The sequence below is a fragment of the Camelus dromedarius genome, chromosome 18 (assembly GCF_036321535.1).
Source record: "Camelus dromedarius isolate mCamDro1 chromosome 18, mCamDro1.pat, whole genome shotgun sequence".
Taxonomy (NCBI): domain Eukaryota; kingdom Metazoa; phylum Chordata; class Mammalia; order Artiodactyla; family Camelidae; genus Camelus; species Camelus dromedarius.
Window position 1 is genome coordinate 9,442,261 of NC_087453.1, and position 23,957 is coordinate 9,466,217.

At 43.8% G+C, this 23,957-nt stretch overlaps 1 protein-coding gene across 1 annotated transcript; it reads right to left on the bottom strand.

Moving 5' to 3' along the window:
* Window positions 1-248: 248 nt before the first annotated feature.
* DDX27 (DEAD-box helicase 27) lies at window positions 249-16,723 on the bottom strand. The gene is made up of 21 exons (XM_010978647.3): window positions 16,553-16,723; window positions 14,750-14,896; window positions 13,538-13,597; window positions 13,106-13,271; window positions 12,465-12,508; window positions 12,253-12,339; window positions 11,459-11,564; window positions 10,172-10,345; window positions 9,346-9,496; window positions 7,181-7,280; window positions 6,903-7,044; window positions 5,834-5,987; window positions 4,957-5,038; window positions 4,668-4,845; window positions 3,389-3,495; window positions 3,090-3,192; window positions 2,277-2,371; window positions 2,058-2,181; window positions 1,440-1,527; window positions 512-586; window positions 249-383 (listed from the first exon to the last, which is right to left on the bottom strand). The coding sequence occupies exons 1-21, from the start codon at window positions 16,643-16,645 to the stop codon at window positions 365-367; spliced, it is 2,295 nt and encodes a 764-aa protein (XP_010976949.1). The 5' UTR covers window positions 16,646-16,723; the 3' UTR covers window positions 249-364.
* Window positions 16,724-23,957: the final 7,234 nt, after the last annotated feature.

The window sequence follows — 23,957 nt, forward strand, 5'->3', positions numbered from 1 at the left end:
ACAAAGACTGCTGTTGAGGGAAGAGACAGAGGAATAAGATACACACAGTTAGATTGGTTTCTTCACCCTCCCCAAAATACCTTCTTCCATTTGGTATATTCATTATATACATTATAATGTATATATATTCATTATATAGTGGCTAATCAGCAGGAAAGGTGCCTTGGCTAACAAGGATGCTTAGGAACCAGCTACATGCCACCATCACCCCCAACTTTTCCCTTTCTTTAATGTACAAATGACACAGATTTATTAAAGTTTTAAAGCATTTTTTTTACAAATGGAGAAAAGAGACCAAGCCAGGATGACTTCCCAAAGGAAGGGATCTAAGAGCCGCTCCACGAGCTTCTTCAAGCCACCACGGCTACTTCCTCCTCTTGTATCTATGAAGAAAATGAGCAGAATAAAGACCACCCCCAAGACCAGAAAGAGGAAGGAGCTCACTTTCCAGGACAGGTTTCTTCTCCAACCCCACTCATAGCCTCTGGCATTCCAAAACTGCAAACAGTACCTGGATTTAGATTTAAAGTTTCCTCCTCGTCTCTGGTGGGGCAAGCCCAACTGTTTTCTTTCTTCAAAGGATGGGCTGTGAATGAGAAAAGACAACAAGATGTTGAACAAACCAGCAATGTCTCACCCCACCTGCTCCACCAGCTCCCACACAAAACAGCACCACAAACGCGTCATTTTCAAGGCCTGAGGTTCTAAGCCTGTGTCTATTTCTGATAACGGGTTTTTGGAAGTCAAGGCCCAGCTTCAAAACAAGACTGGGAGAGGCCTTTCCTTCTAGGAAAACTACATGGAAAACTTGGCCTACCCAGCCCCCAACCCCAGCCCAGAGGATGTGGGGAGGAACAACATGCCCAAGAGCAGACTGGGATGCTTTGTTTGGGGTTCTGTCACTCCCCTGAGAGAAAGCTATTTCTGAATCAAAAATATGCCATGTCATCTCCAAGGCAGGAGAGTCTTAACACGTCCCTTAATTCTCACCCTGGGCTGGCAGGGAGAGGGTAGATGGAAGCCCTTGAAATTATATGTAGGCAGACCTCAGAGATACTGCAGGTCTGGTTACAGACCCCTGCAATGAAGTGAGTATTGAAATAAAGCAAGTCACATGGATTTTTTTGAGTTTCCTAGTGCATACAAGCTATGTTTACACTATACTATAGTCTATTAAGTGTGCATTATGTCTAAAAAAGCAATGCACGTGTCTTAATTAAAAAATACTCTATTGCTAAAAAATGCTAACTAACATCTGATGACACAAGATTGCCACAAACTTTCGGTTTGTATAAACTGCAATATCTGCGAAGTGCAATAAAACGAGATGTGTCTGTGGTATAAAGCTGTGGGTGTATGAGGAGTGGGAGTGGGGAAAGAGAGAAGATTCAGAGCTTTCATCAGAAGATAGAGACCTCCAAGATGACTTAAAGCCCTACCCAGCTCGATACTGTTTCAAGGCCTTCTTGCTGGTGTTGGTGAGTTCTTCATCAAATACAGATTTCTTCACCTGCTTTTGCTTCTTCACTGTGCACAGAGAGAAATGTATTAGACATGTCCTCTTTGGTCCAAACTCCTAAATCCCCTTAAGCTCAGGGTAATAGTTCCAAGTTCAGGGGATGCTCTGGCCTGATGTTTTACTGATATGGAAGCAAGACATCAGATCCCAGCAGAAAAGAGTTAAGGACTCAGAGTACCAAGTGTGAAGAACCACTCCAGAGGATGACTGCAGAGTCCAGAACTGGAACGGACCACCTAAATGTAAAATGGGCTGAAAACATCTTTGCTTCATTCTACTCTGACCCCCTCCTCCAAGTGGCAGCTGCTAAGGATTAGGCTCCAGAGTCAGAAAGGCCTGGGTTCAAATCCTAGCTCTTCCTACTAACCATGGAGTCACTTGACCACTTGGAGCCAATAAAAGGACAGCTGTACACAGGTACATACTCACTACTCAAAAAACGTGGGCTCTTACCATCTTCCTCTTTTCCCCCTGACCACAAGCACAGGTTTCAGGCAGAACCTTCCTACCAGCCCCTTCGGGCTTCCCATCTGCCTACCAGGGCCCCTCACTGGCTCCTCCTCAGGCATTGCTCGGGCCCGCTTGGCTCTGCGATTCCTCTTGGCCAGCCGCTCAGCAAACATCTGTGCCTTGAGGATTTCAAACTGGGACCTTTCCTCCGCCTCGGGAGAAAAATGACATGTGAGTATGGAACAGACCAGGCAGCGCTGACCCATGACGCTGGGCAGGGACCCAACTCCAGAGGGGACCCACTCACTGTCATCTCCCCTTTTTTCTTGGCTTCCTTCATAAACTTCTTCCTTTTCTTCTTTCCTCTTAAGGCTAAGTCAAACTCCTGCAGAGCCTTGGCAACTGGGATGGGAGGAGAGTATGAGATTTCAGGTACCATTTTATAAAATCTTTTTTTAAACTTACAATAAGAAGTACACATATTTTAAATTGGTACTTAAGGGCTTATATATGTATCTAAATAAGCATCTTCCTTACTTTTAATTGTGGCAAAATATATGTAACATACAATTTGCCATTTTACCCATTCTTAAGTGTACAATTCAGTACCATTAATTACATTCACAATATTGTACAACCATCACTGTTCTCTGTTTCTAAAACTTTTTCATTATCCCAAACAGAAGCTCTGTAGCCATTGAGTAATAACTCCCTCCCCATAACCCCTGGTGATACTCTATTCTACCTTCTGTGTCTATGAATGCGTCTATCTAGGTACCTCATATAAGTAGAATGACAGATATTTGTCCCTTTGTGTCTAGATGACTTCACTGAGCATGTTTTCAAGGTTCATACTTGCAGCAGTATGAGAACTTCATCACAGCTGAATCATACATCCCACTGTACGTACATACCATATTCTGTGTATCCATTCATCTGTTGATGGACATGGGTTGTGTCCACCCTTTGGCTATTGTGAGTAATGCTTCAGTGAACACCGGCATACAAGGATTCGCTTAGCTTCCTGTTTTCAATTCTTTTGGGTATAGACCCAGGAGAGGAATTGCTGGGCCCAACGATAATTCTATTTTTAGCTTTTTGAGGAACCTCCCTGACATACTTTTTTCCTTCTTCCTCTCTTCTTTGGTCTGGAACCAGCTCCTCTCAGGCTCTGGGTTCGGAGCCTCCTTCCCCTTCTCCAGGAGCCGCTGTGCTGTGTTGATCTGTGGGGACAACAAAAGGGTGAAACTTGCATCTGATGATATATAACATGGCAGCTGCAGGAGGAGCCAGTCTGCAAATGCCTGGGGCTCTGATGAGCCTTTTGGCAGACAGCATTTCAGAAGGGCAGACCAGCAGAGGCCCATGCAGTCTGCCTACGAGCAGCATGGTGGACCAGAGAGCTCCCCACAGCCTCACCTGGGCTTCAGACTTTTGCATCTCTTTCTCTTCAGCCTCTAATTGCAGAACTGCATACACGTCTTTCTCCATTTTCTCAATCTTGTCCCGGAATTTGAGAATGACATCTCAAGGGAAGAGAACAAAAGAAATTTTAAAATAAGGATGAATACAGTGTAGCTGATAAAAATACGGCAGATGGGTATTCAGTGACATAGAAAACTGAGGTTTTTTAATGTATGACTTCTCTGCTTAACACCTCCGCAAAGGCTTCCTGATATTCCCAGAATAAATTCCAAACTCCTAAATGTGGCCCCTGCCTACCTCTCTGACCTCTGTGTCCCCCTTGCTCACCATGCCCTGGGCCCTCTGGCCTTCCTTCTCTTACTCCCACACCAAGTGTGTTCACATCTCAGAGGCTTTGCCCTGGTTTTCTCTGCTGGACACACTCTGTCCCCAGACCACCCATGGCTGACTCATCCTTATCATCCAGGACTCAGTTCAAATGCCATCTGTTCAAGGCCTGTCCTCAACAGCTTTTCTAAAGGAGGCACTTCTCACATCATTCTCAATCACATCGACTATTAGCTTATTCATTGTCTTTCCCCATCAGAGTATCAGCTGTTTTGTTTCCTGCTGTATCCCCAATACCTAGACTAGAATAAACAGCAACAGATTGAATAAATTAAGTGAAAATTTTTTAAATGAAAAGGAAAAAAAAGAACCTATGAATGGAAGAAAAGGTCTGAAAAGCTACGTATCTAAATGCTAAGTGGTGAGCTCTTTCGCATATAATTACATTTTTGCTCTTATTTGATTTACTTATTTCCAACACTGATTACATATTATTTTTGTAATTAAAAAGAATTTCTTAAGGATGTACTTTATATAACCCCTATGGATGAGAACAACAAAAAGAATGAACGGTATCTAAAAAGAATTAGTGTGGACCCCCTCCCCACCCTCTGCCCCGACTGAGAGGAAGGAGGGGAGGAGTTAGTGGGGATGTTGCCTCAAGAGACCTTCTCTTCCCAAAGGCCAGCAAACAGCTACGAGTAGGGCACTTAGGGCACAAGTCTTTCCTCACTCCCTTTCACTCACAGAGAGGCTGAAGCCTAGAGAGGCCAGGGGAGACCTGCCCATGGCCTCACAGCAAGGAAGTGGCAGAGCTGGGGTTCAGATCTGGCTCCTAACTGCAAAGCACTCTCACCTGTTATCCTCTGCTCCCCCCACCCCATCTGATCTAGGACATTCCCCACGCATCCAAACCCCCTGAGCTGCTGCACTGATGCCTGCTGACCTTGCGGCAGGATCCGGGCCTTCACAGGGGCCTTGGCAGCCTTTACAATCTCCTTCAGCATCTTCCGCTCTTCTTCCCCCACCAGAGAGACCGAGCGCCCAGCCCGGCCAGCACGAGCTGTTCGACCTACCCGGTGAACATAATGCTTAATGGTGTTGGGCATCGTGAAGTTGATGACCTGGAAGACCAAAGTGAAGCATCAGTCAGACCCGGAGTTGGCAGAGAGAGGGTGACATGAGGAGGCAAAAGGACTCCCACCAAAAGCTCAAGGAGGATGAGACCTACTCACCGTTTTGACCCCCTCGATGTCAAGTCCACGGGCTGCTACATCTGTGGCCACGAGGATATCAATCTGTTCATCCTTAAAGCGCCTGGAAATAACCACAAACATGTGGCTGGATATCTGACCCCAGTACTCTGCAGGGGTCTGAGCCAGCAGAGAGAACACAAACCCTTCCGGAGTCAAGCAGAAGAGTCTAGACCATCACAGTGGGGACAGATCCTAAATGTCATCCCCTCCAATACTTACAAGCCCCCTAAACATCCCACAACACAGAGCAAGCGTAGTTTTCTGCACAGCACTTTAAGCAGCAATTCCTACAAATACAGAAGTTTGGGAACCACAAAGCCGGACTATGGGAAGTAGAATATGCAAATATCTCAGCATTCAAAACAGCCTTTCTTTAAGAAACAACACTCAGCTGCCTACGATGAATATGCATAGGTGGAGAGTTCTAAAGGGTTCCTCCTTGCCTACCAAGGTGACTCAGTTCTCCGAGAAGTAAACAAGGAATCACATGAAAAAGCACAGGGTCTGGAATTTGATTCCAGATCTCGTTCTAGCAGACCCAGGCATGGGCACTGCTCTGGAAAAGCTGCAGAAGTCAGAACGTGTGCTGCATCTTCCCAGGTCAGAATTTCCGGCTGTGATCCCAGCAGCTCCCACACCCAGGTCCTGGGGCAAGACTATGGTTTTCTACAAAGTCCAAGTTCTGAATGTATCTAGACATGAGCTTACAACGGTTAGGCTAAAATGTCTGAAATGAGGAACTGTGCTATGTCCCCTGCTATTGCTCTAACACGATCTCTGGGTAGTATTTTCCCTCGGGAATGAAGAGGGCCCACTCTGAAGGATGGCTAGGAGCCTCAGCCCCCCCAGACTTTACCGGAGGGCCTCCAACCGCTGCGTCTGTGACAGGTTGCCATGGAGCTCGCCCACCTGCAGTCCCATGAGCCCCAGGAGGATGTGCATGCGGTGTGCCTGCTTCTTGGTCTGGGTGAACAGCATCACATGGTCGGTGAAGGTTCTCATCAACAGAGCTGCCAGGGAGAGAAAAGTGAGCCGGCAGCCGCCTCCAACACATACTCCCTCCTCGGCTGCAAAGTGGTTGCTGTGCCTGGCATGGGGGAGGCAGGTGAGGTCCCTGCTTGTGGAGCTCCCACTCCTGGGCAGAGACAGGGAAGCCAATTCCCAGTTCTTGAGGGGGGTAAATGCCATGAGAGAGTGAAGAGAAGATGGGGCGGCTTCAGGGCTGACTTTTCCTGAAGAGGTGACATTAGGCTGAATGACAAGACAGGCTCATCCATGAGAAGACTTGGGGGGAGATTCCAGGTACAGGAAAGAGCAAACGTAAAAGGCCCCATAAAACATAAAAGCTTGGTGGGTTTGAAAAGCGAAAACAGGTGAGTGTGGCTGGAGCACCATGAGCTGAGGTGCTAAGGCCAGGGCTCCAGGCAGGCAGGGGGCTCCAGGCAGGCAGGGGCAAGTCTCAGAGCATCTTATGGAACTCGCTAGGGAGCGTGGATTTCAGCCTAAGAGCAACGCAAGACACTAGAGGGTTTTAAATAGCAAAGGAACAGGAGCGAATGCTCGATTATAAATGGTCCTTTGGAATGATCTGCAGTGTGGAGACGGGACTACCAAGGGATAGGGTGGAAGCAGACAGCCAGGTAAGAGGCTGCTGCAACAATCAGGCAACACAGTAGTGGCCGGGATGGAGGGCCAGAGGGCCAGCTGGGGGGAGGTGGGTAGTTCAGCAGGATATAAAGAGGACTGGATGGTGGGAGGGAGGGGACTCACTGAAAGAAAGGGAGGAAGAACTAGTGGTGAAGGTGGGGGCAGCCGGGCAGCAGTATCACGCTGAGTTAGGGGGTACTGGATGGAGGGGGCATCTGGGGACAACCACCCGGGGAGCCGAGCGCCCCACCCTGCTCAGCCCCACTCTGGGCTTTCACCTGCCACAACAGCTTCCCGGTCCCCTTCCCGAGTTGGCCGGATGCGGATGAACTCCTGTCGCAGGAAGGGGGCCACGTCCGTGTTGCTGTTCACAAATATCCGCACGGGGTTCTTCAAGGAGACAGAAGCCAGATCTTTCACCTGCCAGGCACAAAGACAGGGATGCTCACCGGCCTCCCAGGAGGCGAGGAAGAAGGCAAGCCCCTGCCACAGCCCAGCCAGCCCCGGGGGCCTCTGCACTGTCCTTCCACTCCCTGCCCGGCTCCTGACAGCCCACCTCATCCGTCATCGTGGCTGAGAAGAGCATGGTCTGGCGGTGATGGGAACACATTCGGATGATCTCCTTCATCTGCTCCTCAAAGTACTCGTCCAGCATCCTGGCGAGCAGGGGAGGGGAGGAATCAGAGAAATGCACTGAGCTCGAGGCTATCTCGAGCAGAAAACACCAGCCAGGCGATGTTTGGATACACCAATGGTTATGTTCCAGGCTCATTAATTTACTTATTTTACTAGTGTTATCTTAGCTTTTTACCAAGATTCACCCAGAATTATCATTTGGCCACTTTTGCTTTATCTTTCTTTTGCTCAACTGTAGGCTGCAGACATCACGACCCTTGACCCCTAAATATTTCAGCACATCTTTCCTAAAAACAATGACCTTCTCCTACATATGCAATGTCATTATCACACTCAAGAAATTCAAGTGTCTGAATATTACCTAAAGCAAAGTACAGTCTATATTCAAATTTCCTTAACTGTCCCAAAGATGTCATCTTACAGCTGTCTTATTTTTTTAGTCCAGGAATCAAAGTTCCTATGTTGTACTTCGTTGTCATGTCTCTTTAGTCTCCTTAGTCTAGAAAGTCTCCTCACGCTTTTCCACACTCTGCATCTAATTATTTCCCAGTGACTAGATTCAACAATCATTGCTGGGACAACGTGCGCAGATGCAGCCATGAACTTCACTCTCAATCCATCCTGAGACAGATCGTCAGTCTGTTTCAGTGGATGTGAGTTTGGCCCCTTGGTTAAGGTGGTGTCTGCCAGCTCTCTCCCCTGGTAAAGGAACCTTTGTCTTTGCAGGTAATAATAACCTGTGAGATTGCTTTGACTCCAGTTTTTTCAACTGATCCAATCCTTGACTGTTTCTCCTCCAGTTCAGGCTCCAGGAGGATCAGGTAGCACACTTAGTTGTCATGTCTCCTTGGTCTCCTTAATCTGAAACTTTCCATAGGTGTTGACATTTTTGATATTTAAAACCTAAATCAGATGGTGTTCCCTAGGCTTAGAATGATCTCCTTTATCTCCTTCAGGCCTCAAGAATGGTCGAGAGGGCCAATAAGTTATTCAACACCGACTGAGCATCTGCTAGATTCCAGACATAGCCCTGGGCGCTGGGATGTCGCAGCAAGCAGCGCAAAGCCGGCCATTCTCGAACATGAAGTTCTGGGGAGAGGAGGGACACAGCCACCCCACGAGCATTCAGGTAACAGTGCAAGGGGTCAAGGAGGTGTAGCACCTTGGACAACGTAAGGCAGGAAGGGAAGGATGAGATGATGGTATGAGGGGAGGGCAGAAACTGTTATAGGGAGTGGCCAGCAGAGGACCCTCAGGTAAGTGACAACTGGAGCAGAAACCTGGCGAGGTAAAGGAGGTCATTTCAAGCTGAGGAAATGACAAGTGCAGAAGAGAAGCCCTAAAGTGGGCGTGTGCGGACGGAATTGACCAGTGGATGTCCTGGGTAGGGGGTGAAAATGAGACAAGGATGGTACTGAAGAATTTTGGCCTGAACAACAGGAACGACAGATCTGCCCTTCACTGGGATGGGAAGAAGGGGAGAGGCGTAGAGGATAAGAAGCTTGGTTAAGGATCTGGTTAGTTTGGAGATGCTTCAATTTGAGAGTGAACTTGAACAGGCTTCTTTCCCTGCTACCTCCACATTAGTCCAGTTCATTAAGAGTTCATTCTGTTACGTCATGAAGGAAAAGGTGAGCTGATGGGACCCAAGTGAGAGAAAGGAAAGAAGAGAGAGAGGGAGGGAGAGAGAAGGAAGAAGTGGGGAAGGAGAGAGGGAGCCCCCATCACAGTAGTAGAGGCTGTTTGTTGACTCCTCACTAGGCACTGGCACTTTACCAGAGTTACTCCTTGAATCCTCAACACCATGAGATGGGTACTTATCCGCGCTTACAAACAAGAAAAGGTTTTGCTTTGAGAATCTAAGTAACATTTCCCAATTTCAGGAAGAGGCAGAGTCCGAATTAGACTTACCTTCCCCCTTAACCATCACATTACGGAAAGGGACAGAAAGAGAGCAGGATAATCCAGGCTAAGATGGACAAAGGTGCACGTGAGCAGCTGAACTGGTGAGAGCATGTAGGAGAATGCGGAGTGCAGGTTCCCATCAGGGCTGTGGCTCTTGGGACCCCACCATGTCAGGTGTACCTGTCAGCCTCATCCAGGATGAGCACCTCGATGCTGCTCAGGTGGAAGGAAGGGCAGTTGTGGAGGTGATCGATGAGCCGGCCCGGGGTGGCGATGAGAATGTCAGGTGCGGCCCGAAGGGCTGCTTCCTGAGACTTCACGTCTAGGCCACCTGCAAAGGGAAGAGCCCACCAGGTGGCCAGCTGAGTCATTCACCAGTACTGATGAGCAAATGGCAGAGCACAAGACTGACAAAGGCCCCGCTCATGTGGATTTTACAATACACTGGGAGAGACAGGTTATTTAATTACAATTGTGCTAAGTGCGAAAACCAAAAAAGATGATGATACAAAGGCACTTCCAATTAGAACGATTCAACCATCCAAGGAATGAGAGAAGCAGCTGCGAAACTGCTACCTTTCCACGTCACCTACAGCTCCCACCGCATAAGGAGGATAAAATAAAGGTTAGTTTATGGTCTCATATAATACCATCAGAAAAATTCTGCCCCAAATAATATTTGATTCATTACTCATGCCAAGCAAAAATTATATCCTAAATTTGCTCAGTACCAAGAAAAAATTTTTTTTCATAATTTTGAAATATCATTTTGTAAGGCTGCAAACCGCCTCCCATCTCCCCACTATTTACTATGAAACCTTGACATCTGGTTTTTTGTTTTCTATTTATTAATTGAAGTATAGTCAGTTACAATGTGTCATCTGGTTCTTAAGTGGATTCATTCACAAATAGGCTTTCTGGCCCCCATCACCCTCAGACAGTGGGGCACATCCATCTTCCACATGCTAAGTTTCTCAGGGCAGCCAGCCCTCCCTCAGACACTCACCCACAGCCAGGCAGGTGGTGATGCTGCAGAACTGAGCCAGCTGCTTGGTGACGGAGTGTACCTGGATGCCCAGTTCCCGGGTGGGAACCAGCACCAGCACGCGGGTCACTGGAGCCTGGCGGGGTTTGTAGATCAGACGCTCCAAGACAGGCAAGGCAAAAGCTGCCGTTTTACCTGGAGGGAAGGGCAGCAGGAGAGCAATGAGAAGAGCTTCGGTCCCTCCCAGGTTCAAGTTTTCACCTGCGCACAGAAAACCTACATCTCTGCTCAGAGGGAAGTGAAGCCACTTATTTTTCATAAAACCTTTTTCTGATTTTTATACCATGTGGTCAATGTAAAAAGTCTGAGAAATACAAAAAAAATAATAATAATAATAATAAAAATCACCCACCGTTCAGCCAACCACAGATAAGAATGCACGTAATGGTATCTATATTATCAATCTTTTTTTAATAGAAATGTAAAAATATAAATTTTAATAGAATAGCACTATATATTCTGTTTAGTAACTTCCCTTTTTAAAAAAACTTAACATATATTTTCCTATTTAAGTATTCTTTACTTTTTTAAATTGGTTGGATAGTATCCTAGTCCATGACTATTTCTCTTCTATTCTATTACATGACTATATAGTTACCTGTACTAACATACAATGTTGTGATAAACAGACCTTTTATAAAATATTTACTGCTATGATGGGGCCTATAATGGGAGTGACAGGTGGTCATGGTCACAGACACACCCTGATAGGATTAAATAAAGATGACCTTCACCAGACCCTCTGAAACCTGTGACCAGTGACTGTTCTATTTTTAAAAAGTAGAGTTTTTAAAGGAATAGAAAAATATATATTAAGTTTTTTAAAAAAGGAAAGTTACTTATCTGAGAAAGACTTAGTACTAGGCTCCGAAAAATGAGTTTATAAATCTGATGGTTACTTGAAAGAATTATGTGAAAATATATTGGAAAAAAATGTGATAAAAGCTGTACGAAAAAGTGTTAGTTTTTTTCCTTTTTATGCTTGATCTGATTTGAACATTTATGGTTAGAAAGTACATTGTGAAAATCAACTTATATATTTTCCAAATAAAGAAATGTATTTTTTATAAAAGTGGATAAAAAAAGGAAGTTACTATACAGAATATATAATGTTTATTGCATTAAAATTTATGTGTGCATATTTAGCAAAGTGGATTCTTGGTAAGTCAACCTAGAGCCTACTCTGTGTTGAACATCCTCCTGCCTCCTCCTCTCCCTCCCCCACCCCCAAGTCCCTATCCTTTTCACCTGTCCCAGTGGCTGCACAGGCACAGATGTCCTTCCCCAACAGACCCACCGGTATGCATGCCTTCTGGATCGGGGTGGGCTGCTTGAAGCCCATGGCTGTGATGGCCTGAAGAGAAAAGACAGGGTCAGATAGGAGGGGCAAGGGGAGTCTCAGCATGAAACAAACAAGGCAGGTTTCCAAACAGGTTTCAATCCCCCTCAGCCACTCAGTCAGCCTACTGTGTGCAAGAAGCTATTCTAGGTACTGAGGATATAGCAGGAAACAAAAGAAATAGCAACTCTGCCCTTAGGAATCTTAGAATCTGGTAGAAAAAAACAAACATACCTCCTAAGAAGGTAAATGCTACAGAGAAAGCTACAGCAGTCGAAGGGCCTGCTGGAGGGCAGGAGGGGAGGGGTGAGTGTAATTTACAGCAGGGTTGTTAGGGAAGAGGACTGAGCAAGGGACCAAGGAGAACCCTGAAAGATGTGAGGAGCACCTCAAGCAGATTTCTGGAACTACCTTCCAGGCACAAGGAATCACAAAGTGCAAAGGCCCTGAGGAAGAAGATGCCTGACCTGTCTGAGGGCCACTGAGGAGGCCAGTGTGGCCAGAGCAGAATGAGCACTAAAAGACATCATCAGAGGGGACCACATGGGGCAGGGCCATAAAGGTCAAGACGGAACCTGTGTGTAGGGTTCTCTGACAGCTGTGTGCACAACAGAGTTTAGGAGGCGAAGGGTGCAGTTTTGGGCAGGGAGCCCAGTTACATGGAGACTGCAAGAATCCCATGGCTGACAAAAGAAGCCACTACCTTCAGAAGAGGGCGGGAAAGGTTCATGTCCTGGAATGAGAGATTTTCATCATACTGAGATGCATCTTCAAAAAATCCTCCTGCTTCCTGCACCAGAAAATCAAAAGACAGAATAAGAATTCAGCAAAAAGGGCCCAAGAAAACTAAATGACCTTAAAATCCTTTCAGGTTGTAAAAACAAGCTACACACTGTTATCCAAGCCCATGCTCACCTGTCCTTTCTTCTTCTTCTTCCGCTCCTTCACTTTGAGGGTATCTATGGAGAAAAAGAGAGCTGATAATCAGGGCTCATATTTATTGAGGACTCACAGCCTGCTGGACATGGACCTAAGTGTGGGATGTGGATGGACACCTCACTGAATCCACGCCAAGACCTGGGGAGCTATTGTCATCAGCCTCACCCCACAGATGAGGACGTCATGCGGCTGCGCAGGTCAGTCACTCATCCAAGGTCAGATAGGAAACAAACTCAGCAAGTTCCAGAGACCAGGCTCTCAACCACTGTGCTATATAATGATGCTTTAGCACTCATTTCTGCAAGAAATATTTACGGAGCACTCATTACGCGGCTGGACCCATCTGAGGTGGGATGTGGGGGACCTAGCGCCCCAAATAAGTTGGAGTCATAGGGGTGCCAGCAGCTGGGTATGACTGGAGATGAGGAAAAGAGCAAACTCTGCCTGCAAAGTACAACCACCCTAACAAAATCCCAAGAAAAAAAGAAAAGCTAAAAGAACGGAGCTCAATATGGAGATCTTACGTGTAACTGCAGAAGAGCATAGGATAGTGTACAAAGGAAAGGCAAACAAACACTTCCCAACTTCCTGTCCCCATTTCTGACAGCATCACCTACCTGCTTTGGTGAGGATATTCTCATCACCTGACGAGTAGTCACTCTCTGATTCTTCATCTTCTGAGCCTTCCTCATCTTTCCCTTCGAGGTCTTCCTGCTCCTCCGGTTCAGAACCCTCCTTCACTTCTTTCTCTTTCTCCAACTTCTCAGACTTGGCTTCTTTAGCCTAGAAAAAAAAAAAAAAAAAAAACTGTAATAAAGCAAGGCAACTACAAACTTTAAAGAAATCCAGAATCTACAAAGAACAACATCATGTTCCCCAGCCTGCAAGAATACTATGCAGATTCCTAGTGAATATTAACCAGACACACAGAGGAGCCTGCCTTTACCAGCCTCACTCCAACCCAGGCTCAGAGAGAAACAGTGGGGTCGTGCTGAGAGTAAAGCTCAGGGCTTTACTTACAAAGAGAAGTAACTGTTTTGCTTACTCACTTCTGTTTTCCTTTTCTTTCGAACCTTTTCAATCTTCTCATCTAATGTCGTGGCTGCCCTCTGCAGAAAAAAATAAAGAGATGAAAAAGAAACAGACATATGGGAAAGAGGCAAGGCAAGGTTCTCTGAAGGCAGGGTCTCATATTAATATAGGAAACGCTTGTTTGTCCTTGGACAGATTAATCAATCTGTAGATTATGAACACACAAAAAATTAAATAAATTATCTGTTTGTGAAAAAACTTTACATTACTTGGAACCAGTAAGAACATCCACATTTCAGAAGGTGTTTACTATTCAGAATGATACAACGACCAAGAGATGTCACATTATATCTGAATGCTACTTAGAAAAACTCTTCCCCTTGCCAGTCAGACATAATTTAGCCTCTCAAATAAAACGCTGAAATCTGAGCAAATTCAGGTAATACTGGATATTGCTAAAACTTAAGAAAAAGAAGAGGTTAAGTAATGGCAGGCCCATTTTATGCACGTTCAAAGCACCCTAAACTGCTAGGGCATTTACCACAGCTACAATTAACTGTGTAATTACTTGTCTAGTCATTTTCCAGCCTGCTAGAGTATAAGCTTTATAAGGCCAAGACTTTAATTACATGGGGGTCCATATGAAAAGAAAAAACATCCTCTCAAGATGACATGACCTTGAAAACACAATGCTGCTTTATTTCAGTCAGAACAAGGACCAGCAGAGTCTGGATTAAACTGCTCTGAGCAGGCAATATTTCTCTTGGAAATGCATGAAATCAAAAATAACTTTCACACATCATCTGCTTATTTATTAACCAGACTCAAAGAAAAGCATGGGATCGGCAAACAAGCAGATGACAGTGACGTTTGTGGCTGTGCTGTGTGGGAACCAGGGACCTTAAACAGTAAGGCCACGTGACGTCACCTGGCAAGTGACAAAGAATGACAGTATCTGTGGGGCAGAGTCTAGCTGTATCAAAAACTACTACCAAGGATACCTACTAGATGGTTCTTTGTTACAAACTGACATTAAAAAAGATTTCTTTCTAATAATCAAAACAAGGAGTGAACAGCTGAAAAAGAGACCATTTAACATAGCTATGTCCATGTTTTATGTCAAGCAATTTATATGTAACATTTGGTATTCCTAAGCCACTGGACCCTGCAACCCACTGCCCAACCTTAATAGCCCACGGCCTGGAGCTGCCTATCACTATCAGTCTCACCTTCTTCTTGAGCTGGCTCATGACGTCAGCCATGGCCCAACTGCCATCGTACATCCCCGCCTTCTCAGTGAAAACAAAGTCAGGGTTGAAATCAGCACTGCGGTTCTTCTGCAAGGCTTTCTGCTTTCTGCCCAGCACAATGGGCCCCTGGGAAGAGGGAGAAGCAAATGACTATGGGACTGAGATGAAAGAACACTAGGAAAAGAAGGAAATGAGGATATCCAATAAGGGAACAGAAATATACAAGGCAAAAACAGACAGATGACAAGAAGCAGCAGACCAACCTACAGTTGTCCTGGGAGATTTTTAACACACCTCAGTAACTGACACATCAAGCAGAAAACAAATGGGTAAGTCTGTAGAAAATTTGAACAACACAATTAATAAGCTTCATTCCAATGAACATAGAACACTGCACTGGAGAATGCACATTCTTTCTAAGCACATATGGAATAGTAGCAGAAATGAATCACACAGTAGGCCTTTTAAGCAAATCTCCAGTAAGTTCCCCCCAAGTCAATATTATATAGACTCTGTTCTCTGACCACAACTTAATTAAATTAAAACTCAATAACAAAACAAAAAATAACTTTAAAAACTCCTACATTTGGAAACTGGAAAGGAAGGGGGACTGGCTGAACTATGGCTTCAGGAGGATAAACTGAGAAGAAAAAGCCCTGGAAACTAAAAAGTGCTATACTGACATTTTTTTTTTCTTACCTGAGTTAAACAATCTCAAAAGAACTCTGACTCAAAACTTTATTACTAATAATAATTCTATATCATTTCTCTCGTGCCTAGTTTAACTACCAATGGTTGCATAGCACTTCATACTTGGAGTTTTGCATTGTCATTTGCCAAATTTGCTTCAGTCCTTTTCCGTGGTGGTTTTCCATTCAAGAAGTGAAAAGATCACTCCGGTTGCTAAGTGGAAAATACACTTACAGGAGTGGCAAGAGAAAGCGCTAGAGACCAGGTATGTTTGGGCTGTGGGTATTCAGGTGCAAGATGGCAGTGGCCTTGACTAGGGAAAAGTGTGGATTGAGAGGGGAAAAAGCTTAAGGGAGATCCTTGAGCTAGCCTGCAAAACACTGGTGGGGAGAAAGGATGAAGAAGCTGAATGACTCTAAGATTTCTCCACTGAGATGAAGCAGGTGGGGAGGGGGAGGAAGATTAGAGTTCAGCTTTGGAAAAGTTGAATTTTAGAGGCCAAGGGACATCGAAACGGAGGTGTCCTTGGGCAGATGAGGCCGCAGAAGAGAAATCACCTGAGCTGGATCTTTATAAAGGGTGAGTATACCTTTTCGTGACACTGATCCCCTTTTAACTGCCATACTGTTTAACATCTCTAACTCCCCACTTCAACATAAGCTTCAGGAGAGTGGTGTTCTTTGCCCATCTTGTTCACTGCTGTGTCCTGATGCTTAACACTTGGTGTAGCACGTGTAAATATTCAATAAGTACTGACTTATGAACGCATGGATAACCAGGGCTCCTTGAGTAGGACCCAGGACTGACTCTAGATCTCTATGACACCGACCCTGGATTACATATCAGTTCAGTGAATGGGTATTGAGTTCAAGGCAACAGGGAATGGCACGGGCACAGGCGAGAAGGTGAGTAAAAGCTAGTGGCGAGCAAACTGAGGAGGATATGGGGGGTCCGAGTGAGACCCAGGCACACCTGCCGGCCTGGCAGAGAATGCTGAGCACTTGGGGCAGGGGCCTGAGGCTTCACGGGGAAGGGAAGCAGTCAAGGACATCGACTGCCCGCCGCCGCGCTCCCACCCGCGATAGCTCTTACCTCCTCCTCCTCGTCTTCGGAGTCAGTCTCGGGCTCCACCGGCACCTCATCATCGTCGCCTATGGTCCCGATTAAACCCAGCTCCGCAAGCATGTTGCCTCAACAGCCACTTCCGGAAACCAGCGCGGCGCGCCGTCAGGCCCTCAGAGTTCCGCGGCCTCCGCGTCGTCACCGCGCATGTGCTGACACCACTTCCGTTTGGAGGCCGCCCCTGCCGTGCACTTCCCCCCCAAACTCTTGCAGAGCGCATGCGGCAACTTGGGGCGTGGTTTTGCGTGACGCGCTCAAAGGGCGGGGTTTGTGTTAAATAAATTCTATTATCTTGGTGCTCAGAAAGCGGTGAGACGGTTGGAGAAGTGTGCGAGGTGCGGAGGAAGTCTAAAGAGGTGCGTGGATAAGCTCTGTGTATTTATGTACAAAAAATTGTATCAGGAAATACAATAAACGTTAGCAGTGATTGTCTCTGGATGGTAGGATTATAAGTGATTTCTATTTTCATTTTAGATTTTTTCCCACAATAAACATCTATTTTCATAAAAAACAAAAAAAATGTAAGTACTTCTACACTTATTAACTAATTTAATCCTCACGGCAACCCTAGCAAATGGTACCATTACTGTCGCCCTTTTACAGATGAGGAAACTGAGGCACATAGACATTCCCAAGATCACAGAACCACGTATTTAGGGATTATAACCCAAGCATTGGCTCCAGGGTCCCTAGGAAACTAGTTCTCACAGCTTAACAGGAACTTTTCCTCTCTTTTCTGCTTGTGGAAATCTTACTGACTTAACTTTCCCTAAGCACCACCCTCTACATGAAGTCTTCATGGACTACCTATCTTCCTTCGTAGGTGTTTGCTCCTTCCATGTCAACACTTTCTACTTGCCACAGAGTTGTAGTTGTCTCACAAAAAATTCATGTTTTTAAAAACTATTTATAAGTGTACCATTCATTGGTGTTCGGTACACTCACCATGTTGTACAACCATCATTACTGTATGTTTCCCAGACTTTTCCATGAGCTCAAACAGAAGCCCTGTTAACCGTTAAGCAATAACTTCCCATTCTCTTTCCCCAGTTCTTGGTAACCTCTAATCTACTTTCTGTCTCTGAATTTGCCTGTTCTATATATTTCATGAAAACTGAAATTACAATATTTGTTCTTTTTTGTCTGGCTTATTATACTTAGCAGAGGGTTTTCAAAGTTCATCCATCTTGTAGCTTGTGTCAGAACTTCATTATGGCTGAATAATGTTCTATGGGATGGATCTACCACATTTTGTTTATCCATTTCATCCGTCAATAGACACTTGAGTTGTTTCTGCCTTTTGGCTATTGTGAATAATACTGTAATGAACATTGGCATACATGGATCTATTTGAATTCCTGTTTTCAATTATTTTGAGTATATACCTAAGAGCGAAATTGCTGGGTCATATGGTAATTTTATGTTTAGCTTTTTGAGGAGCCACCGAAATGTTTTCCACAGTGGCTACACCGTTTTACATTCCTACCAGTAATGTCTGAGTGTTTCAATTACTCTACATTCTTGCCAACATGTTTGTTTATTTGTTGTTACAGCCTCAGATATCTTGTAATAGTGCTTGTGATGGTGATGAGTTTCATATTCTGGCTTCGGATGCAGTCTTGTGAATAAAGAACACCTACCACGTGGGGGGAGGGTATAGCTCAGTGGTAGAGCACATGCTTAGCATGCATGAGGTCCTGGGTTCAACCCCCAGTACCTCCATTAAAAAATACATACATAAATAAATAAATGTAATTACCTTCCCCCACAAAAACAAAAACAAAAACAAGAATTCCTACTACTTAGTTGAGTGTCAGTGTCTAGACTAATGTTTCTATTTTTAATTTTCTTTTTTTTAAATTGAAGTATAGTTGATTTATAATATTGTGTTAGTTTCAGGTATACAGCATAGCGATTCAGTATTTTTGCAGATTATACTCCATTTTAGGTTATAAGATAATGGGTATAATTCCCTGTGCTGTACAGTATGTCCTTGTTGCTTACCTATTTGATATATAGTAGTTCGTATCTGTTAATCCCATACCTCCAATTTGTCCCTCCTCCCTTCCCTCTCCCCTTTGGTAACCACAAGTTTGTTTACTTTATCTGTGAGTCTGTTTCTGTTTTGCATATACATACACTTGTATTATTTTTAAATTCCCCATATATTATTTTTAAATTCCCCATATAAATTCCCCATATAAGACAAATACTCTACAGTATTTGTCTTTCTCTGCCTGACGTATTTCACTAAGCATAATATTCTCTAGGTCCATCCACGTTGCTGCAAATGGCAGTATTTCATTCTTTTTTATGGCTGAGTAACCAATGTCTCTTCAACTAGAGATAATAATGGCCTCTCATAAACACAAAAAAAACCCTCATAAGCACATAAATACAAAATTTTTAATACAGTTATGGGGGCCTCCTCAGCCGCCTGATGTCCATCCAATCATCCCAAGTAAACTCTCTTGCTCCAGACAATGTGCAGCAGAGGCTCCATCTGATTCACCTTCTGTCCACTTCTCTTCACCTCTGCCACCACCACCTATTTCCTCACAACTGGGTGTCTGCAACAGCCTCCCACTGATCTCCCTGATTCTGCTCTTGGCTCCCTTCAATCCATTCTCCACACAACAGAGAGATCTTTTAAAAACCTAAATCATACTGCCTTGGTCCCTTGCTTAAACTTTACACCGCACTTAGAATACAATCCGGATTCCTTCATGGGCAACGCGGTGTAGCCCCTGTCAGGTAGAAGCCTACTCTGCAGCTTATGCTACTTCTCTCCCCTTTGTTCCCTGCACTCCAGCTACATTGGCCTCTTTCTTATTTACACAGGGCGGTCTCACTCATACCTTAAGACCTTGGCATTGACTGTTCCTTCTCCCTGGAATGCTGTTCTGTCTCCTCAGTTCTTGACTGGCTCTTTCCTGTCCTCAGGTTTCAACTCAAATGATACCTCTTTGGCGAGTCCTTCTCTCACCACCCCATAAATCAGCAGCACTGATTTTACAGTCGCTCTGTGTGTCAGCCCTCTTTTATTTTCCTTGTAGCACTTTGCACTCTTTGAGATTATTTTATTTATTTGGTGAGCATGTTTATAGCCTTTATAGATAGGAGCGCCACAAGAGTGAGGGCCTTGTCTGTCCTAGTCACTGGTATTTCCCTAGTGCTTAATACACCATAGGCATTCAGTCATTGATGAACAAATGAGTGAATGAATGTCCTTGTGTGTTTTCGAATCGTTTTTCAGATGTCTATCAAGTCTGTATGTCAATGTTTACTCAACTCAACTATTTGAGTCTTATGTCAACTCTGGCTCCCCCCACTCTTCCCTGAGCTCCAGAGGGCAGGAACCATGTCCAATTCATCCTTGTGCCTTGGAACAGTACTGCAAGTGCACAATCTGTAGTGAAGGAACGGCATTTTAAAATTCCAATCCATTGCAGATTGGCACTTTTGTAAAAATACAATAAAAATGTTGTGGCAATGTCAGCTTGCTGGTAAACTTTCTGAAATTTTATTCTCAATTTCTGTACTTAGAGTGTCCTGGGCAGGTAATGAACGGTTTACAAAAGGGCACCAGGCACAGTCCACATTTTGAGTCACATTGCCTTAGAGGTCAACATAATACATGGGAGATGTCAGTGTTTAGAGCCCTGCCTTGAGCTCTTAGAAAACCACATCATATGGAATTAAAGACAAAGATAGAGATGAACAAACTTCGTTTATTGCAAAACATCAAATAAATGCCAATTGTTAGATTAACACTATTAGAATTTTTGCAGCAATGAAAATGTTTTATATCTGTGCTATCCAGTATGATAGCCGCTAGCCACATGTGCCTGTCAAGCATTTGTAATGTTGCTAGTTGAGGAATTGAATTTTCTGTTTTTATTTTAGTTAATTTAAATAGCCACATGTGGCTACTGGCAAATATTTTTGATAGTGTAGTTATATCGAGTTATATCCTTGAAAACACAGTATCTTCATCTTTAGCATTTGATATCCAGTCATTTCTAAGATCTGTGTAGTCTTCTAGCTAAATATTGGTCCAGTCACAGCTCTTCTCCATCCCCCATCTCATTGGGGGATAACAGTACTGCTCATCCTTGATTTTCCCCTCTTCCTCAATACACCCTTCCCAACCTCCAAATCATTACCATGTCCTCTGAATTTTACTCCCTAAGCATTTTATAACCCTCCGTAATTCTCCGTCTCTACCACCACCATTACCTCTCACCTGGACAATAGGCTCATAACCAGCCTCCCTGCATCCAGTCTGGCTCACCATTCCCAACCCCAATGCCCTGCTGAAAATCTTTGCGTAGTTTCCCATTGTTTATTAAGATAAAGAAAAACCTCCTCCTCCTGGGCCTCCGAGCCCCTCCTTGGTCTGGGTTTGGCCCTATTCCCTCTTCTAACTATCTCAAACCCACTTTTTTTTTTTTTTAAATAAAAGGCTCTCATGATCAATGCAGTTCTCCTTCAGAACATCAGGTACAGTTTCAACTTTACTTTCATTTGTAGTGAGCTCATTAATAGTCTCCCCCACTAGATTACCAGCTCCATGAGGACTGGGTCTGTTTTTTGCTCAACATTTTATTCCACTGCCTGGCACACACGGGGATGGTGTTCAATAAATATTTGCTAACAAGACAGTTTGGCAGAGTGGTTGAGGTCACAGCTTCTAGAAGTAGCTATCTAGGTTGAAGTCCTGTCTCCACCTCTTACTAGTTTTGACTTTGGCAAATTAATGTCTCTGTGCGTCAGTTTTCTCACCTGTAAAATAGCAATAGCCTAACACCTACCTCTTAGAGTTGTTAGATGGCATGATTTAAAACAGCACTTGGCATATCTGAAGTGCTTGATAATATCAGTTATTACTAAGTGAATATGCGTTGTTACTGCATAAATGAATATATGTATATACTTTGCTATTGGCCTTCCGTCAGGACCTGCCAGTAGGGGGCGCGTGGGAGAGACCGGAGAGCTGGAGAAGATAGAAAGGACTTGCTTTTGGTTTGCTTCCATTCCTCTGAGAGTCACTCTAACTGCTCTTCTCCCTGGAGGTGGTCATTCTTTCCAGTTTGAAGTTAATTCTAGTCTGTAGTTTTTTGTTTTTCTTTTTAACACTCACGGACCCAGCTTCACTGTCTGTACCCACCCAGAGCACCCGCGATAGTTGAGTAATGCTGCCTCCTGCTCCACCGTAGTTTGGGTTCCAGACCCATGGAAACTTCCTCTGGGCTCAGGCCACTTGGTGCCTCTTTGCAGATCTGAACTTCAGCTGTGTAGACCCCTTCTCTAAACTTCTTAGTTCTAATAATTCTAGCCTCTTCCTTTTCTTTCCCCAGCTCTTGGGATGCTTCTTGCAATTACTACCTCCGTAATACTTAGTGTTTCTTTTTGCCTTTTACGTTCTCAACACGTGGTATGAAGATGCACTATTGTGATTTACAAGAGATAAATAGTTGGATATTCAGATGACCAAAATGTATTTCTCATATATATTTGGTCTTCATCCAGTTACTGTTTTCATTTCCTTTGGATGAATACCCAGAAGTAGAATTGCTGGATCATATGGTAGTTCTATTTTTAATATTTTGAGGAACTTCCATGCTTCTTTCCAAAGTGGCCACACCAATTTACATTCCCGCCAGCAGTGCACAAGTGTTGCTTTTTCTCCACATCCTCACCAGCACTTGTTACTTCTGTCTTTATGATGATAGCCATTCTAACAGATTTATATATCTCATTTTGGATTTGATTTGCATTTTCTTGATGAATTTTAATGTTAAACTCCTTTTCATGTACCTGTTGGCCATATCTGTGTCTTTCGAAAATGTCTGTTCAGATCATCTGCCAATTTTTTAATCAGATTGTTTGGGGTTTTTTTGGTTTTTTTTTTTTTTTGCTGTTGAATCATTTGAGTTCTGTATATATGTTGACTCTTAGTCCCTTATCAGATATATGATTTGCAAATATTTTCTCGCATTCAGTAGTTTGAATTTTTGTTTTGTTGATGGTTTTCTTTGCTATGCAGCAGCTTTTTAGTTTGATGTGGTCCCACATGTTTATTTTTGCTTTTGTTGCCTTTGCTTTTAGTGTCAAATCTAAAAACTCACCACCAAGACTGATGTCAAAGATCTTACCGCCTATGTTTTCTTCGAGGGGTTTTATGGTTCTAAGTCTTATATTCAAGTTGTTAATCCATTTTGAGTTAATATTTGTGTATGGTGTGAGATAGTGGTCCCATTTTATTCTTTTGCATGTGTCTGCTCTGTTTTCCCAACACTGTTTATTAAAGAGATTGCCCCTTCCCCAATGTATGTTCTTGGTTCCTTTGTCATTAATTGGCCATATATGTGTGGGTTTATTTCTGGACTCTTTTTTCTGTCCCATTGAGATATCTGTCTTTTTTATGCCAATACCATACTGTTTTGATTACTATGGCTTTGTAATATACTTTAAAATCAGGAACCATGATGCCTCCAACTTTGTTCTTTCTCAAGATTGCCTTGGCTATTTGTGGTCTTAAACAATTCTTTACATTAAATTTTCTCTATTAAGATGACTGGTATAGTTTATGTATCATAACTGAATTTTGACTGATACATAAGCCAAAAAGTATATATTCAGACAAGTATACAAAATCACATGTATATCAAAGCACTATCTGTAACGGTGAAAAACTTGTAAATGACCCTACTGTGTAACCATAAAGAAATAGTCACTCAACTGTGGTACATTCTTACAAGGAAAAACCTTAGCCATTAAAAAATATGTAGCTTCATTTATACTAACATAGAATAGTATCTATAATATCTTAAGAAAGCAGATTATAAAACAATATGTGTGATAAGATTCCATTTTTGTATCTGCAATACGGATGAGTCATTAGGAAAACAGTTGGTGTTTTGTGCTTTTTGCTGCTGTGGACTCACCGAGAAAATAGGGGGTAACTGGACTTCAGGCCCATCAAGGAAGGTTAAACTGAAGAGACCCAGAGGAAAAAGCGATAGAGGTGTGTGGCTTTAGAGTTGTGAGAAGAGTGTGGCCTAATGTTTATGTCAGGATGGAGGTTCTCTAACATGGGAAAGAGATGGAAGCTTCTGCTGTGAGTTGAAGATGAGCAACTGATCTAGTCCCAGAATGTTGTTTCTTGATCAGTGTGATAGTTAATTTTATGTGTCAACTTGACCAGGCCACAGGATGCCCAGATATTTGATCAAACATTATTCTGGGTATTTCTGTGAATGTTTTGGGGTGAGATTAACATTTCAGTCACTAGATTGAGTAAAGCAGATTACCATCCATGATATGAGGGATCCTAATCCGATCAGCCGAAGGCCTGAATAGAACAAAAGAC

Coding starts and splice junctions, on each gene's coding strand:
- DDX27 (XM_010978647.3), bottom strand. CDS start 16,645: ATGCTTGCGGAGCTGGGTTTAATCGGGACCATAGGCGACGATGATGAG. Junction 13,598..14,749: donor TGAGCCAGCTCAAGAAGAAG/GTGAGACTGATA, acceptor TTTTTTCTGCAG/AGGGCAGCCACGACATTAGA. Junction 4,846..4,956: donor ACATCGAGGGGGTCAAAACG/GTGAGTAGGTCT, acceptor TTGGTCTTCCAG/GTCATCAACTTCACGATGCC.